This window comes from Spermophilus citellus, assembly GCF_964194105.1.
Source record: "Spermophilus citellus genome assembly, chromosome: 7".
Classification (NCBI taxonomy): Eukaryota; Metazoa; Chordata; class Mammalia; order Rodentia; family Sciuridae; genus Spermophilus; species Spermophilus citellus.
This window is the reverse complement of record NC_138188.1, coordinates 164,790,638-164,808,545: the sequence shown is the minus strand read 5'-3', so window position 1 is coordinate 164,808,545 and position 17,908 is coordinate 164,790,638. Positions and strand designations below refer to the sequence as shown.

Here is a 17,908-nt window from a genome sequence, read left to right as displayed (position 1 = left end):
AAGCAGACGCCAAGCCCAACGGCTTCACTGGAGAATTCTACCATCACTCAGGGAAGTGCTGATATCAGCTACCCACCCACTTCCAGAAACGCTGGGGGACGTGTCTCACCCACGTCGCCCACAGTCCAGCAGAGACACCCCAGAGTCCAGCAGGTAGGATCCAGCGAGCACAGAGCAGGGTGCTGCTGACAGCTGCCCAGGAGCAGGGTAATAAAAACTGAGAAGTGGCCACACGACAGTCTCAGAGCCGGGAAACGCACACAGCTCCCGTTCACGGCTTCTCGCCCTGGCAAACTAGGAACAGAAGAGGATCCCCGAGCCTGAGCAGGACCCCTGCATGAGCCCCAGCTGACAGCACGCAGCGGTCCAGGCTGGCTCCTCCCAAGGCCACTCGCGAGACCGCGCTGTCCAAGTGCATGTCCCCACGCAGGCTTTGGGTCTATCCAGGACAGCAGGACAGCAGGAAAGGAGGAGGGCAGGGCCCCAGGGCCACCTGTGCACACCACTTCATGGCACCTGGTCAGCAGTGGATGGGCAACAGGTAACTGGAAATCTGAGCGGCTGTGTGGCCCTCAGCGCAGCCCAGGAAGTGAGCCACCTGGATTCAAATCTGACAGAGGGTGTGCAGCATGCCCTGCAAGCCAGGTGTGTAACGGTGGCCTGGATCAACTGGGAGACTCCGGTCACCACGCAGTCCTCGTCAGAGACCCACACAGTCAGCAGTCCCACCAGATCAGCCGCCTCATGCAGATCCTGGGAGCGGAAGGCCAAGGATCCGGGGAGCCCAGAGAAGCTGGACTCATAGGTGCACACACTGCCATCCCGAGGGGGCTGCACACCTCAGCTGAGGGTCCAAGGAGACAGACAAGCCTGCTGGGGAGGACCGTGAGGAGGCGCCTGGGACCAGGTGTCCACCTGGGGCCACAGGCACAGAGACCTCGGGACTGCAGGGAAAGTGAGGGAGGGAGGACTTTCACCCGCCCGCTCTGCTGGAATGCAGTCCCGTTAGAAGCGGCAACTCGGACCCCCGTCTACGGCACCCGCCGCGCAGGAGGATGTGACCCTCAGGGAGAACTCTGGCAACTGTGGATGTGACTGGAGTCACACCCCGGGCCTGGGTGAGCACTGTTACGAGAGCTGGAGACACAGCTGGCTGGGAAGCCACTTTCAAACCATTTATGTGATCAAGGACGTGTATCCAGAAAATGGGCAAGTGGTCTCGGACAGGTGGTGAGGTCAAGGAGTCCGATGACAGTGCGGGAGGTCCATACCGTCACCGAGGAGGCTGCAGAAGAGCAGTCAGCAGTGAAAAGGTGCTCGGCTGCCCAGGCCCCTGAGGGTTTGGTCTGCAGTGTCCACCGGAGTCGAGCCTTGACCTCGACGTGCGGGGAAGCCCGTCCCCTGGCTGGCTTTCAGCTCGTGCTTTGTCCAGCTTTGGGATCACGGTCAGGCCAGGCCCTTTCTACAGCTTGGGGAGTTCCCTGGAGGGGCTGGCGTGTCCCTAGACAGCTGGCGGGACAGTTCCCCTGCTGACACCTGCCCAAGGTCTTCCCTGAAACCTGCTCGGCCACCGACTGTCCTCAGAGTCTGAAGTCTGTGAGCCCCAGGGCCGGACACACGGTGCTGCTGGACCCTGCTCCCCTGGGGCCGGGCCGGGGCTCAGGGCAGAGCACTTGCTGCCGCGTGTGGGGCCCTGGGCTCCATCCTCACACCACATAGAAATAAACAAAATAAAGGCGTGTGTCACTGCAAATGAAAAACTGGAAAAGAAAAAGAAACCCTGCTCCCCGACCCGGAGGCGGGCCGCCATTCCCTCCGCTCTCACCCTGAGTCAGGCCGACCGGCCGGCAGCCGGGGCCTACTTGGCCCTTTCCCGTCAGTGCTTCTGTGTGACTGGTGGACCTGGACCCTCTCCTGTACCTCCACCCTCCCCTCCTGCTTTCCCATTCCTATCTTCTCCCCGTATCTTCTGCTAACTTGTCCACTCTTTTCCCGATTTCTGGGACCGAGAGCTCGGTTGTTTCCTCTCAGGTCACCCCACGGGGTGACTCCTCGCAGTGGCCGGGCCCCGCCACCGTTTCCTGTGTGTGTTCTAAGTAAACCGAGGGACGCGCTGCTTCCTGTCCTTTCCAGGGGCAAAGCTTTGGCCTTTGCATCTTAAGGACGCAGAGCCAACTCTGAGTTTCCATCTGTTGCAGAGGAAGTGCCTGGGACCCTGGAGGAGTCTGGGTGACAGCTCTCCGACAGCTCCTGGGGAGCCTGGGATGTGGTCTCCGACCGCTGTCGCCAGCGGCTGGGCCACACCTTGGTTCTGCTGCTTCGTGTCTGGACCGCTCCTTCCTGAACAGCTTTGTGGGTTTCCTGGAGTTTGCACTCTCCTGGGTTTTCTTTTGCTGTTCGCCTGCACTCTCGTCCCGCCAGCTTCCCGGGCGGTTTGCTGGATGGAGACATTTCACTCCGCGAGCACCCTTTTCAGAGCTCCTCCAGGTCTGCTCCTCTTGGGTGTGGCCGGCCGCCCTCCCCACCCCTGGATCTGCGCCTCCTGTGGAAGTCTCTCCGTACTGCCAGAGCGTCTGCACAGATGCTGGGTGTCTTCTGAGTCCTTGAGCATCTCAGACTCACCCTTTTCCCCACACTAGACACCACCTGGCCGCAGGAAAGCCGCAGGACACTCCTCAGATCCCGTCCTCTCACCAGGTCCTGACACGGCTCACGAAGTCGGACGCGCACGTTGTTGATGTACACGTCCGGCCACTTCCTCTGGTTCTGGCCTTCTGATGGGGTGCGAGGACTGCCGGGCGTGGACCTCCCCCAGAACCTCGGGTTTGTGTCGGGCCTGCACTTACAGATGTGGCACTGGCCGGGGCGCCCGGCGCAGTCTCTGCTCTGGGTCTGTGCCTCACAGGTTGTCCCCTGCAGTGTTCCTCAGAGGTCTGCTGAGGGCTGCTGTCCACTCACGGTGCCGAGAGCATGCAGCTGGCGGCCTGGTTCCTCCCGTGTCTTTGCAGAGTGCTCGACTGTGGGCAAGGCCCGACCTCTGCCAGTGCTGCAGCCCAGCTCAGCTCCCCCGTGGGGTGGCCAGGGGCCTGGGCCTTGGCCCTGGCCCTGGGCCCCAAGGCACTGAGACTGTGGGACCCTCAGCATGGCCACTCCCTCTACAGACATGGAGGCCAGGCGGGAAGGCCTGTGCCAGTGGACCCCACAGGAGGTGGCTGGGTCACAGGGTGCCTTTACGGGGGACCAGGGGAGGTGGCTGTGGGGGTGGCTGGGTCACAGGGTGCCTTTAAGGGGGACCAGGGGAGGAGGCTGTGGGGGGTGTCTGGGTCACGGGGTACCTTCACGGGGGACCAGGGGTGGTGGCTGTGGGGGGTGTCTGGGTCACAGAGGTGTGCCTTCACGGGGGACCAGGAGAGGTGGCTGTGGGGGGTGTCTGGGTCACAGGGTGCCTTTAAGGGGGACCAGGGGAGGTGGCTGTGGGGGGTGGCTGGGTCACAGGGTGCCTTTAAGGGGGACCAGGGGTGGTGGCTGTGGGGGGTGGCTGGGTCACGGGGTGCCTTTAAGGGGGACCAGGGGAGGTGGCTGTGGGGGGTGGCTGGGTCACAGGGTGCCTTTAAGGGGGACCAGGGGTGGTGGCTGTGGGGGGTGGCTGGGTCACGGGGTGCCTTCACGGGGGACCAGGGGAGGTGGCTGTGGGGGGTGGCTGGGTCATGGGGGTACTGCCCTCAGAAGGGGTTGATGTAGTTCTTGCTGTACCCTGGTCAGTTTCTCAAGAGCCAGTTGTTAGTAGAGTGACCCCAAGTTCTGCTTGCTCCCTCACAGTGAGACCTCTTCTGCACAGACTTGGCTCCCGCACTTTGGTTCCTTCTTGTCTTATAAGATTCCCTTGCCTCAGGCTGAACATGGGGCTGCCCAGTCTTACATTTTAGCCTCCAAACTGTGAGCTATCGACCTCTTTTGTTTATAAAGTCTCCAGGCTCCAGTATTTTGTTATAGCAACATCACATAGAGGTCAAAAAGTGGAAACCATCTTTAGCATCGTGAGGAATTCACACACCAACACACAGCACGTCACTCCAAGCTGCAGGGGCGCTCCAGGCTCAAGGTGCCACAGCCAGTCCCAGCACTCAGTTCTGTCTTCTTGAAGAAGGTTATGGTTAGGGAGCTCTCGACTCTGAGCCCAGACACCTTCGTACTCCCGTATCCGGCACCCTGAAAGAGCCGCACCTGCTCTCTCCACGGAGGCGTGCTAGCGGCCAAGCTCTCAAACAAGGCAGAGACACGCACACCACAGAAGGCTGTTTTAGTTTAGGGTTAGGGTTTTAGTTCTGAGCATCAAAAAGTAAGTAAGGGGTTACTTTTAAAAGGGGTAAAAATACCTTAATTGTGTCCTTTTAAATAAGGGTGGGCTTAGAAGTTAAGACCCTTGAATTCAAAAGCTCCTGTTCTCTTTACTGTCAGCCTCTGACATTCTAAAAAAAGAGAAGAAACCAGCAAAAAGGGCGTGAGAACAGGAGAAGCCGCTGCGGAGAAGGCCTGCCAGTCATGCCCTCCTGCCATGCTCGCCACGTGGCAGGGGCCTGGCACCCGAGGGTGGACACCCATGGCTGCCCCAGCTGCTCCGTCTGGGGCAGCCGACACTGACCCAGCGGCCACAGGGGCAGAACAGGCCTGTGGTGGGAGAGCAGAGGCCCCTGCTGGCTCCTCTGGGAACGCAGGGTCTGCGGCTAGCCAGAGCCCACGCCTGGCAGAGGGACAGGGTGAGCAGAGGCCGGGCACCTCTCCTGCCAGGCGGGCAGCCGAGGCCTGAGGACCCAAGGCATCGGGGGCAGTGAGCGCGCGGGGTACTTGCCGCTGAGCAGAGGCTTGTTGAGGGTGTAGAGGGGCGGCAGGTCCTCGATGTTGGAGATGCGCTGGTACATGGCCCTGGAGAGGTGGTCGCCATGGTACAGGCTGCCCAGGATGATGCTGGAGAAGTAGACGGGCTCCACGAAGATGCTGAGCAGGGAGCCCTGGGTGCCCACCACGTTCCAGCTGTGGGGAGAAGGACAGCGCTCAGTGGCACCCGCCGTGACCGCCCGCAGGGCGAGGTCCAGCTGCCTGCAGGGAGCCTCACAGGCAGGGTCTGCTGGACAGCCACGCAGAACGGAGCGTCCTGCCGCCCGAGTCAGGACAGCCTGCGGTGCTCCAAGGCCCTGGCGCAAGGTGCCCCAGGAACCTCAGGCCTGCGGGGGGCAGCCCGCTCTCCACCCTCCCAGAAAGGACAGCTCCGACGTCACTGCAGGCCCGGGAGCCGCCCCTCCTGCGCGTGGGTGAGAACACAGCACTGCGCACGGCCGGGAGGTGGTGGGGGCACTGACCTTCCTGCCCACGGCTGTGGCAACCCAGAGCCACCGCACACCCCTCAGCCCCAGACTGCCCAGGCGCCAGTGGGCAGGCCACCTGAGGCCACAGAGGGACCTAAGTGGGCAGACGAGCCTGGGTATGAGACAAGCAACCAAACACAGAGGAGTAAAGATCCCAGCCTCAGGTGGAACTGGGCCGGGGAGCCCACTCTGTGGCAGAGGAGAGGGCTGGCCACGGAGGCTCCTTGGGGGCTTCAGGACTGAGCACGGGCAGGTCCCGGGCTCCGGGATGGGTTGTCGGCAGGTGGGGGCAGGGGCAGGGGCAGGCGGGGCAGGGGGAGATGGGGCAGGGGCAGGTGGGGCAGGTGGGGCAGGGACAGGGGTGCTCCTGAGGCAGCAGCTCTTGGACACAGGTGTCTCAGGAGAGGGCTGACCAGATGTGCCTTTCAGAGTCCCATGGGCAGTGCAGGACTCAGGGGACGCCCAGCTCGGGTCAGAGGGCCAGGGAAACAGCGAGGGATAGGGCAGTGCTGGTGCTAAGACACCTGGCCAGGTGTGGGACTGCAGGACCTGGGTGGTGAGGTCAGGCCCAAGCATGCTCCAGACCCACTCTCACCGCACGGCCAACCTGCCCAGGTGATGTCCCCTGCTGGCCCATGGACGGAGTGAAAGGTGGGAGTCCAGAGGTGGGAGCAGTGACCTGGTGGGTTATCCCAGGTTGAGCAACAGCTGGGCCTCAAACCCGATCTGCCCCAGCTCTGACCTCATCTGCCCGGGCCACCTGGGTCACCCGGGTCACCCTTGGGTCACTCTGGCCTCCTCCCTGTCACGGCCATTGGCAGCAGGTCCGTGGGATCTGCTTTCAGAACAGGTTCAGGGTCCAGCTATGACTACCTCCACTGCGGGGCCAGGTCAGCCGGGCCCCCGCCCTTGCCATCGCACGGGCTCTAGGAGGAGCCCGAGGACCTGTCCTCAGCCTGCCCAGCCAGCACCTGCAGGGCCCTGTGCAGACGCAGGTGGCTCCCGCGGAAAGGCCACCTGTGCCCTGGCCCACAGGCCTGCGTCCCCAGGCTCCAGGCCAGCCTCCCGCAGCTCCTCAGCCTGGAACACATCTCAGGCAGCGTGGCCACAGCTGCTCCCCTTGAGCCTCCTGCAAACGTCCTCTCAGAGAGGCCCTGCTGGCTCTCACTGCTCCTACCCTGTGTGAGTGGCCCTCCCCTGCCCCGCCAGAGCCACTGGACACCGTCATGAGGCCCAGCTCATTCACGGATCCCCCGTCCCTGTGCAGCAGTGTCAGCCCAGACGGCACACTTGAGGGTGGCCAGTCCTCTAGCTCCTGGGCTCCCCCCTGCCACCCCCAAAGGAGGTGGAAACAAGTTCCCTGTCCTGATGACTGGACACTAAACGCCCAGGGCAGACCAGGAGCCTCCTAGAACCCAGCCCCAGGCTCCTGCCAACTGCCCTGCAGAAGCTGCCTGTGGGGAGCCGCTGACTCTGAATGCACTTCCGAGGGCCCAGGGTCTCCTGGAGCCGGCCGAGCCCTGTGTGGACCTGGAGGCCCCACGGGGGCCCACTCTGCCGGCAGCCCCCAACTCCCAGAGCACAGCCCTCGCCGCCTCCTGGAGCCCAGGGGCCTGCCATGGGGAAGTCCTGGAAAGCTCTTCAGCGGCTGGAGCAGGTCCCCGGGGGCCCACCAGTCCAGCCTGAGGATCAGGAGCCCCACACACTCTGCCCTGGGAAGGGCCTGCCCAGTACCCACCCACCCACGCCCAGACCCAGGGCAACGAGGAGCCCTCCTGGTGCGCCAGCGGGGGAAGGCAGGCGTGGGAGCCCCGTGCCGTCCTCTGCTGTGCTGGCCTTTTGGCTCACTCTCTTAGGGTGTTTCTGGGAGCACTGCCACCAATCTGTGCCCTGGACCCACACAGAGCCCGACCTGGCCCCAAGAGACGCAGCACACAGAGGACACTGCCTCAGGGCCCAGCGGGCAGTCTGCCCAGCTGCAGCCCCTACTGGGGCCCACCCTCCGTCCTCCCTGCCTGACTCTGCACTGCGTCAGCAAGCCATCTGTCCCCACCTGGGGGGTCCCTGTCTACTCCCACAGCCCGACACTGAGCACAGGGAACTGCGGCCACCAGAGTGGACTCCAGACGCACCCACACTGGGGCTCCAACCCATGTGCCTTGGGGCTGTCTTCCTGCCACTCTGCCTGCCCGCCGGCTGGACAGACAGGCACCCTGGTGCCCTCCAGGGAAGTGCTGTGCCCCCTCCCCACGCTGACCTGCCACATCCCTTGGTCAACAGGCAGTGGACACAGCGGGGCCCTTGTGGGGGTAAACAAGCCGGCTGCCTGCTCCTGCTCCCCTGGTCCTCCACAGTACCTCCGGGGCCGTGAGCTCCAGGCAGACACCTGCCACTTCCTGGTAACCTGTGTCCCTTCTGGGGATGGGCTTCCCTCTTCCCTGGGCTGGCCTCAGCTCTTCCTCAGTCAGAGCATCAGACACACCAGAAGAGCCTGCTGTGGGGCGGGTCCCTGGGTCCAGCCCCATGTGCGCCTCCCTCTGCCAGACGAGGACATCCCCCCACCCAGCCAAGCCCTTGAGTCAGCGCTAGGCGGTGCTGGGGGAGGGACAGGCCAGCCATCCAGTTCCAAGCTGTGGGCTCTGCCTGGTACGTGGATTTTCTGAGGGGCCTGGGGACTAAGGCGGCAGTTCCAGGTCAGCTACATTTGCTTATTTTCCTGCCCTACCCAAGAACCTGCCTCAGGGGCCACCAGAGGCCCCTGGCCACTCTTCATGGGCCTCTCATGGTCAGGAAAGGGCTCTGCATGTCTGACAACAGGCCACTGTTTGCTGTCCATGAAGCATCAGGCCTGTCTGCACGGCTCATGCTCCTCCACGAACACGGCGTCCAGGGAGACTGCTGGCCGTGGCCAGCTCCATGCTCCTTCACCACAGAGCCCGATCCTGCCCTGGGCAACCCCCCGGGGGTCTGCCCTCGCCCTCCCTGTGCATGGGAGTCAGACCAGATCTGGGCAGTTGGCATCTCCAGCCGTGCGCAGGCCCTAAGGAAAGAAGACGTGTCCCCCACGAGCACCTCCTGGCCACTGCCACCAGGAAACAGGAAACAAGGGTGACACGGGCCACCCTCAGCCAGCACAGCTGCACTCCGCCTTCCTCTCTTGGTCCAAGCAGCCACAGGGCGTGCTCGGATGCAGCGTGGGGGCGGTCACACTGAGACCACGCAGGGAGAAGCCTGTGCCCCCTCCCACCAGGGACCACCCGGGAGGAGCCTGTGCCCCCTCCACCAGGGACCACCCGGGAGGAGCCTGTGCCCCCTCCACCAGGGACCACCTGGGAGGAGCCTGTGCCCCCTCCACCAGGGACCACCTGGGAGGAGCCTGTGCCCCCTCCACCTGGGACCACCTGCCTCCATACCAGGAGGCTCTCTCCGCGGGACAGAATTATGAGCAGCTTGTGGATCCAACACCCTGGCTTGCCAAAGTCTGCCCCAGGGACTAGCTTCTGCCTCTCCTGAGTAGCAAAGGTGAAAACAGGCAGGTGCACATCAGGGCCCCGGTCTGCACGCAGACACACGGGGGTTGAGAGAACAGAAAAGGTGGGGTCGACTGGTGGAGTCTTCCTCCTCACAGAGCAAGTGCCCAAAAACAAAAACAGGAGAAGGTGTCTTTTCCTAAATGCTCCAATCCCAGCCCCCAAAGGAAACAAAGTATCAGGCATACAGAGAAACATGGCACAGTCAAAGGACCAAACATAAATCTCTATAAATAAACTGACCTTAAAATAATGCTACATGACAAATAATTTAAAGTAATAACAAAGACCTGTGCAAAGGAACCACAGATTTAAGGACTGAAAAATGCAGTAACTGAACTGAAAACTTCATTGGGGGGTAACAACATAAGACTTCACCAGGCAGAAGGAAGGGCAATGAACTTGAAGACAGGTCAGTTGAAATCACTGAGCAAGAGAAACAAAAAGAAAGAGTGAGGGCCTCGCACGTGCAAGGCTCTGGGTTCGACCCTTAGCACCACATATAAATAAAATAGTTAGGAAAAAGAAAAAAGAACGGAAACAGTAAAGAAAGTCTATAAAATCACAAGACACTACCAAGCCGACCAATACACATATTCTATAAACCCCAGAACAAGAAGAGGGAGAGAAAGGAGCCAAGAGCTTATTTGAAGAAATAATGGCTAAAAGCTTCCCCAATTCAAAGAAAGATGGACCACACAGATTCAAGCTCAAGCGAAACCAGGCTGAGTGCAGGAGAACAGTGGCAAGGCACATTTCCATCAAATTGTCTAATCAAGACAAAGAGTGACCTGGATCTCAAAAGCAGAAGTGGATGGTCACAGGTCACATGTAAGGGCGCGTCCATAAAACGGCCATGACTTCCTCAGAAGAAACTGGGCGAGCCAGAAAGGAGAGCATGATACATTCCAAGTGCCTAAGGAAAATCTTGTCAACCAAGAACAGTTCATCTGCAGACCATCCTTTAAAAAGGAGAGGTCAGGACATCTGTAGATGAACACAAGTGTCCCAGGTCTCACAAGAAGTGCTAGAGGGGGTCCTTCCGACTGAAACACACGACTGTGAACAGCCACTTCCCTGGAGAGTGTTGGCTGACAGAATCTAAATCACAGAACGTAAATGACCATAGGTCGATATAACGGGTATACACTTAAAGATATGGTCTGTGTCGTCAAGAACCAAGTGTGAGGAAATAAAGTTATGAGGCAATAAGGTATTTATAGGTTACTGAATTAAGTTTTAAAAAGAATACTATAATTTTAAGTTTGATAGCAAATCAAACAAACATGGAGATGGTAAGAGATGAAGGAGGAAGAAGAAGACTACAATCCATACAGAAAATCACAGAATAGCAACATTAAATATTTCCTGTTCAGAGACATTTGAAATGTTAATGCATTAAATTCTCCCATCAAAAGACACAGATTGTCCAAATGGATTAAAAAGACAACGACAACAGACTCTGACTATAAACCGTCCATGGAGATCCACTGTAGACATGGAGACGCACGCAGACTGAATGTGAGGGCAGGAGAAGCGCTCCATGGGCCTGGAAGCAAACAGGAGCACACCTTTGAGTGTCAGGCAGAAACTTCACACCTTTAGAGCCACAAAGGGTGATATCGACAATGGCAAAGGGTCAGTTCACCAAGAAGAAATGACTATAAACATTTGTACATCGACACTTAGCGCTTATAAACATCTGAAGCAAACTTTAACAGAACTGCTGGGAAAAATAGACACAACATAATAATGGTAGAAAATTTCAATACTCCATTTAAAAAATGCATAGAACTATCAGGCAGAAGAACAGAACAGAGGATTCAAAGAATACACAGACCACTCGACCCAATGAGACACACAGAACATCCACCCCAGGGCAGCGGACCCTACTCCCAAGTGCAACTAGATCATTCTCCAGGGTAGACCACATACTAGGCCACAAAGCAAGTCTTAAAGATTCAAGGAAAGTGAATTACACAAGTATCCTTTCCAGTCCCAACAGAGTCAAATCAATATCAGAAGGAAAACTAGAAAATTCAGAGACATGTGGAAACGATTCAAGATGCTCTTACACAGTGAACCAGAGTCCCGACAGGATCAAGATGGCTGGCGAGAGGAAGGCGGCACCCCCAGGTGAAGAGCCCCGATTTTCAGGGAGGAGGGGCAAGAGGGGACTCACTAAACTTCAATATTGTACAGTCAGAGTGTCTTAGGGACTGACTCAGTTTGGGTACACTGAACAAAGGCAGGAGGAGTCTGTGGGAGCTGAGCCAGCTGCAGCAGGGCACTGGGTGCCACTCAGGGCGGGTGATAGGCAGGCAGACAGCCCACGGGCCAATCTGCCTGGAAAGACCTACGTACTAGGCCAGCAGCCTGGACTGGCCCGTCCAGAGGCTGCACAGCGACCTGGCGCTTCCAGCGCTGTTTCTCCACTGGCAGCCCAGAGCTGGGGCAGCCAGGAGGTCACACGACACCGCCAGGTCCCAGCCAGCGCCTCACACAGCCTAGGGCACACCTGGCAGAACACGAGTGGAACAGGCAGAGAGAGGACTGCACCCAGGGGAGTCCAAGTCAGAAAGCCAGAGGGGAGTCCAGCTTGCTTCCTTTTCAGTCTAGCAGTTTATGTGACCAGCTGAAGCAGGTCAGGAACCCAAACAGGCGGGTGTGACCACACTCAGGGATTAAGGCTGTGCTCACGGGCAGCAGAAGGTGTGGAGGATTGGCTCCTGGACCCCACAAGTGGAATTCTTGGGAAGCTCCTGGGATCCAGAGCCCAGACAGAACTTGGCAGCTGCCAGGCCCTAGGGGTGTGTTGCTCTAACATCTCCAGAGCAGTCACCACCCAGCCAAGCCCCCGGGGCCTGATTAGACCTAAGTCCCAGCCTCAGAAACTCCACTGCAGCAGACCCACCCTGGGATGCTCCAGTCAGTCAGTGTAAATAAAACTCCACCTGACACACTTCCCTCCCCATTTCACCCTATTCTGGTGAGAAGGGAGCTGAGAGCTACTTCAGCCAGCTTCCATCTTAGGCCACTCCAGCTGCAGCTTAGTGAACACAAAAAGAGGAAGGGGCTACCCACTCCCAGCCCCTTGCTCTCCCTCCCAGTACACAGCCCAAAAGAAAAGTGGAAAGGAGGACATGTGGGCATAGACGGGGACCATTCATTCCCAGTGGCTGCTTGACCACCTCAGTAGAGATGATTCCATAAGTTTTTTTTTTAATTAAGGGTCCTTTTCCTCCCTTTTCTTTTTTGTGTGCTCTTCCTGGGCGGACTGGCCCACGGACCTGGGCCTCCTGGGCGGACTGGGCCGCGGACCTGGGCCTCCTGGGTGGACTGGCCCGTGGACATATACACATTTTGGTTTTGTCTGTCAGTTTTGATGAGAGCTATTTTGTCTTCTGAGGCTAGGGTCTGTTTATTTTGTCTTACTGTTTCCGTCTCTACCTTCTCCTCCCTCCAAGGCCACGTCCTCTTGCTCTCTCCACTTCTCCATCTCTCCATCGAGCCACTCCCGTCTCCATCTCTCAGCACACCTGAACATCCTGACCTTCCTGTCACGCTTCCCTTTCTCTTAATGAGCTTTACTTTTACAGCTTCTGGAACCATGTGGCTCACATCACTGCCACCCCCGCCATGGACAGCCCTGCAGGGCCTGCTGTGTACTCTGACGCCAGCTCTAGGTGGTGGTCACCTCTTGTCTCTGACCCCACACTCCTGTTGTGGTGATAAGCAGGGCAGCTGTGGGTTGTTCCTGTCCGCCTGTCCTGGGAGTGCTGGGAGGTCCCAGGGTGCAGACGGTGCTGCAGAGGAGAGCCCAGCCAGGAGACGGGGGCCTCCCTCCAAACACAAGTGACCACACTCCAGCGTCAGCAGCTTTACTACAAAGAACAGAAGGGACAGAGCAAAAACCCAAAACCTAACTAACAACAGGTTCCAAGTGGGAATGACCGGGAGGCGCTCCCATGGACATTCACTCCTGCAGCAAAAACAGAACTGACACAAAAGCTACAGGTGCAAACCTGCAAGGGGCCTCCACCTAGACCACGCCGTCCCTTCAGAACCTACAGAGTTGTTAAGGGAAGAAGAGCAAACCCCGCGGGTGAACTCCCACACGCCCTCCGGACGCAACACGAGAAGGACCCCACTCTCTTGAGACCCTCGGGGAAGGCAGAATCTCCAAGTTCTGACAATATACACAGTATCAAAATACACTAATTATATAAAACAAAACTAGCAGGGAAACTCCACTCTAAAAGCCACTTGGAAATACGTCAGGAAATTCACAACAGCCTGATGTCCCTGCGCATTTCACCAAGAGGACTTGCCCTAAAGAGGCCCACGCATAAGGGCGGAACCAAGATGCCTCCCAACAGATGTGTGAGCCCAACACAGAACACAGGAAAAAGCAACGTGAAAAGACCAGGTAACACAATGCCTCCTGAAGTTCAAAGTTCACTACCAACTGACTCTAAAGATACTGGATTGGATGGAATATCAGATAAAGAATTCAAAACGATGATTATTAAAATGATCAATGAATTCCTAGAGAACACAATTGACTTAATTAAGGAAATCAGTACAGGGTATGAATGAGAAATTCAACACAGAGCTAGGGATGTTGAAAAAAGAAACAAACAGAAATCTTGGAAATGAAAGTCACAATAAAACTTTCAGTTGAAAGTCTCTTAATAGAGTAGACTGCTGAGAGCCACAGCCGAGTCGGAATGGCCCCTGGCATTTTACCAGAAGTAATGGTTGTGAGGCGAGCCATTAAGATGATGCTGGATTGATTCAATTGTATATTAGACCTTTACTGTCCACCTTGGGCACCCAATACTTTGGAGTTCTCGCGAGGAATGCCTGGGGAGTTTGTGTTGGTTGGGGAAGTTCCAGGACAGTGAGTCCGGTTGGTGTGTGGTGTGTTCCTAAAGGAGCCGCGTGGGTGGCGTTTGGGGGAGTTCGGAAATAAAGTTTGTTCCTGCTTGAGTGGCTCGTGATTTGTGCCCAGCCAGAATGCAGCATTTGGTGGCCCGTACGGGGAACGCCTGAAGCTTGGAGGTAAGTGAAATTGCTCGACCCTGAGGGAAGGCGAGAGAATGGGTGACCATTTCAGAAAACAATGTGTTCTTGTTTTGATTTGTTTTGTTTTTGTTTCAAGATGCCTATCCCTAGAATTTCTCAGGCAAACTGGGAAAAATGGTTGGCTCAAGGGTTGAAGTTGTTTGGCCCTGAGGAAGAGATAGAGATAGACCACGAAAATACATGTCAAGAAAATAGGAAAATTGATACAACGATGTTTTGTTCAGTTTTTGTTTCATGTTGCTTCGGTTTTGTTTTGAGTTATCTTGTTGAGTTGTGTTATCCTTGTAGCAGAAATATGGGATCAGAAATTAGCAAAAAACAAACCGAAAGAATGTTAAGTAAATTGTTAGAGGAAGGAGGCATCCCAGTAACAGTCAGGGAATACACTGATACAATACAAAAATGTAGCCCATGGCTTTTTAAGGAGGAGTTGTTGAATATATCACAATGGGACCATCACGGTGAAGATTTAAGAGAAAAGGAAAAGAAAAACCCAGGAACTCTGCCAGTTGGCACATTACCGTTATGGACGTTGGTACGATTTTGTTTGCCTAGTCCAAAGCCTTCAGTTCAGACTATAGTAGAAGATCAAGTAAAAGAAAAGGTCTCTCGAGCTAGTCAGACAGAGGAAGAAAATTTAAAGGAGGAAGAACTATCAGGGGAAAAGTTACAACCGGAGGTTGCTACTAACACCTTTCTATCACCAGAGGGCATTAAGTGTCCAGCCAACAGCTCCACCTATGGGATCCTCAACCCCCGTAGCTGATAGATGGGATCCTGAGACAGCACCTCAAAGAGTAGCATGCCCTGCATTTGAGCAGGCAGGAGGGCAGCGAATTCACCATGCTTTAAATTTCAAAACAGTGAAGGAGCTAAAAGAGGCTGTAACAACCTATGGTCCTCAAGCCCCTTCACTGTAAGCTTGGTTGAATCCATTACCAACTTGAATATGACACCAGCAAATTGGGCTAGCATGTGTAAATCTGTGCTAAATGGAGGACAATATTTGTTATGGAAGGTTGCCAATGAGGAATTTTGCACAGAGACGGCTAGGCAATATGCAGCAGCTGGTTATCCTCAGAGAAATCTAGATATGTTGGTAGGAAAGGGACCTTATGAGGGTCAACAGCAACAAATTGCATATGATCCTGGCGTATACACACAAATTGCTGCAGATGCAGTTAGGGCATGGAAGACTTTACAAGGACATGGAGGTTTACAAGGTCAATTATCTAAGGTAATACAAGGAGCTAATGAACCTTACGCTGAATTTGTAGATAGTCTTATCAAACAGCTACCAGAGTTTTTGGGAATACAGAACAAGCAATGCCATTAATAAAACAACTGGCTTATGAGCAAGCGAATCATTGGTGCAGAGAAGTCATTAGACCATGGAAACATGAAGATTTAAACACATATATTAAATTATGTAGAGACATTAATGAACAAGAGCAAGTCGTGGCAGCTGCAGTAAAACAGGCTTTAGATGCCAGAGACATTAATGAACAAAGGCAAGTCTTGGCAGCTGCAGTACAACAGGCTTATATGCCAGGCCAAAAACATGCTACAATTGTGAACAAAGAGGACATTTTAAAAGGAGTTGCCCCATAGGAGGAGGGTTTAACAAAGCTAGGTATCAAAGGAGTAGAATACCGGGTATTTGCCCACGATGCCGTAGAGGGAGACATTGGGCTAATGAATGCCGTTCTCAAACCATCATAGAGGGTACTCCATTATCAAAAAACGGACAAGGACCAGGTGTTGACCCATGATATCGTGGAGAAAGGCATCAGGCTCCATTGCCAAAAAATGGACAGGGAGGCCCAATGCTCCGGGGCCTACGACCACAAATATACGGGGCCATGGAGGAACCCAGCAACCCCATCAGGGTAGTGCCCAGGACGCATTGTCCATCAGATCTCTCATCAGACAAACCAGAGGGAGCGCAGGGTTGGACATCTGCGCCTCCGCCAGATCAGTACTAACTCCAGAGATGGGAGTTCAAATCATTCCCACAGGGGTAAAAGGGCCTCTTCCCCAAGGAACAGTAGGCTTATTATTGGGACGCAGTTCTTCTACTCTAAAAGGACTTATGATAAGTCCTGGGGTAATTGATCCCGATTATGAAGGTGAAATAAAAATTATAGCCAGTTCTCCAAGAGGTATATCAGTAATTTCACCAGGAGATAGAATAGCACAGTTATTAATAATACCCAGCCTGCATGATAAATTTTCCAGTCGTACTATAGAAAGAGGTTCCAGGGGATTAGGCTCCAGAGGTGTAGATTGGGCTATGTTGTCTTTAAATTTAGATTCTTGCCCGATGCTAAAACTAAATATTCAAGGACATGAATTTAATGGGCTGCTGGACACAGGTGCTGACCTTAGCATCATATCTCATCAAGAATGGCCAAAACATTGGCCTTTACAACAAGCCACTCAAATGCTTCGAGGCCTAGGAGTGGCAACTAATCCCCATAGAAGTGCAATGGTATTAGATTGGAAGGATCCTGAAGGATGCGAAGGAACTATACAGCCATATGTATTGGATCATCTTCCTATAAATTTATGGGGACGAGATGTCCTAGATCAATTAGGTTTGACATTAACAAATAACATCAATCAAAATGCACCCACTATTATGACTAGACAAGGTTTTAGGAAAGGAAAAAGATTAGGAGAAAAAGGACAAAGTATAGTGGCGCCAATACAAATAGATCAAGAAATAAATAGACATGGATTGGGTTTTCAGGACGGATCACTGAGACAATAAAAATTACTTGGAAATCAGAAAGACCAGTATGGGTTCCTCAGTGGCCCCTGACTAAAGAAAAGATACAAGTAGCCCATGACCTGGTAAAACAACAATTAGCGGAGGGACATATACAACCTTCCGTATCTCCCCATAATACTCCCATTTTTGTCATCAAAAAGAAATCTGGTAAATGGAGATTATTGCAATATTTAAGAGCTATTAATAATGAGATGGTTATTATGGGGCCTGCTCAATTGGGGATTCCCCAATTGTCTGCTTTGCCAAAAACCTGGTATGTTTTAGCTATAGATATTAAAGATTGTTTTTTCAATCCAATTCATCCTGAGGATAGTCCACGTTTGCATTTACTGTCCCTGCATTGAATCATGAAGGTCCTGATCAGAGATATGAATGGAAAGTACTCCCTCAAGGGATGGCTAACAGCCCAACTATGTGTCAAATTTATGTTAACAAAGCAATCCAGCCACTTAGAAATCAAAATCCTGAACTACAAATATTTCACTATATGGATGATGTATTATTAGCACACAAAGATAAAAACACATTGCTAGAATGTTATGCCACACTTACAAATTTATTAAAAAATTATAATCTAGAGATAGCAATAGATAAAGTACAATTAAATTTTCCAATTAATTATTTAGGAGTTCTATTATCCTCAACCATGGTCCGTCCACCAAAAAATTCAAATACGAGTAGATCAACTCAAATCACTTAACGACTTTCAAAAGTTATTAGGAGACATAAATTGGATAAGGCCTTATCTAGGCATACCAACAGGAGAGCTGGGACCTTTATTTGATATCCTAAAAGGTCCATCAGATCCAAATTCACCCCACATGTTAACGCCTAAAGCAAGAAAGGCATTAAAAATCATTGAAACATATATGGAAAATATGCATTTGGATAGAATTGATATAAGTTTGCCTTTATTATTTATTGTACTACCAACAAAAAATATTCCTACAGGAGTATTTTGGCAAGAAGGTCCATTATTATGGATACATTTATCTTATTTTCCTAACACTATTCTTACTAGGTATCCTGAGGCTGTAGGGCAATTAATACTCAAAGGAATAAAAGCAGCAAAGGGAGTGTTTGGAATTTCTCCCAATAAAATTATTACTCCATATACTATGGATCAAATTGAT

At 53.9% G+C, this 17,908-nt stretch overlaps 1 protein-coding gene and 1 long non-coding RNA gene across 6 annotated transcripts in view; one reads left to right on the top strand and one right to left on the bottom strand.

The window, feature by feature from the left end:
- Positions 1 to 17,908, top strand: part of LOC308653105 — a 430,906-nt gene that overhangs the window by 301,877 nt on the left and 111,121 nt on the right. The gene's annotated exons all lie outside the window — the stretch shown is intronic.
- ADARB1 (adenosine deaminase RNA specific B1) overlaps positions 1 to 17,908 on the bottom strand; it is a 107,669-nt gene that overhangs the window by 6,845 nt on the left and 82,916 nt on the right. For 4 of the 5 annotated variants that reach the window (XM_081301481.1, XM_081301479.1, XM_081301480.1 and 1 more), the window contains one exon: positions 4,710 to 5,031. In XM_081301481.1, the coding sequence (XP_081157607.1) occupies positions 4,725 to 5,031 (307 nt within the window). In that variant the 3' untranslated portion in view covers positions 4,710 to 4,724. Of the gene's footprint in view, positions 1 to 4,709; positions 5,032 to 17,908 lie in introns of those variants that run through there. The other variant, XM_081301483.1, reaches the window with a different exon arrangement.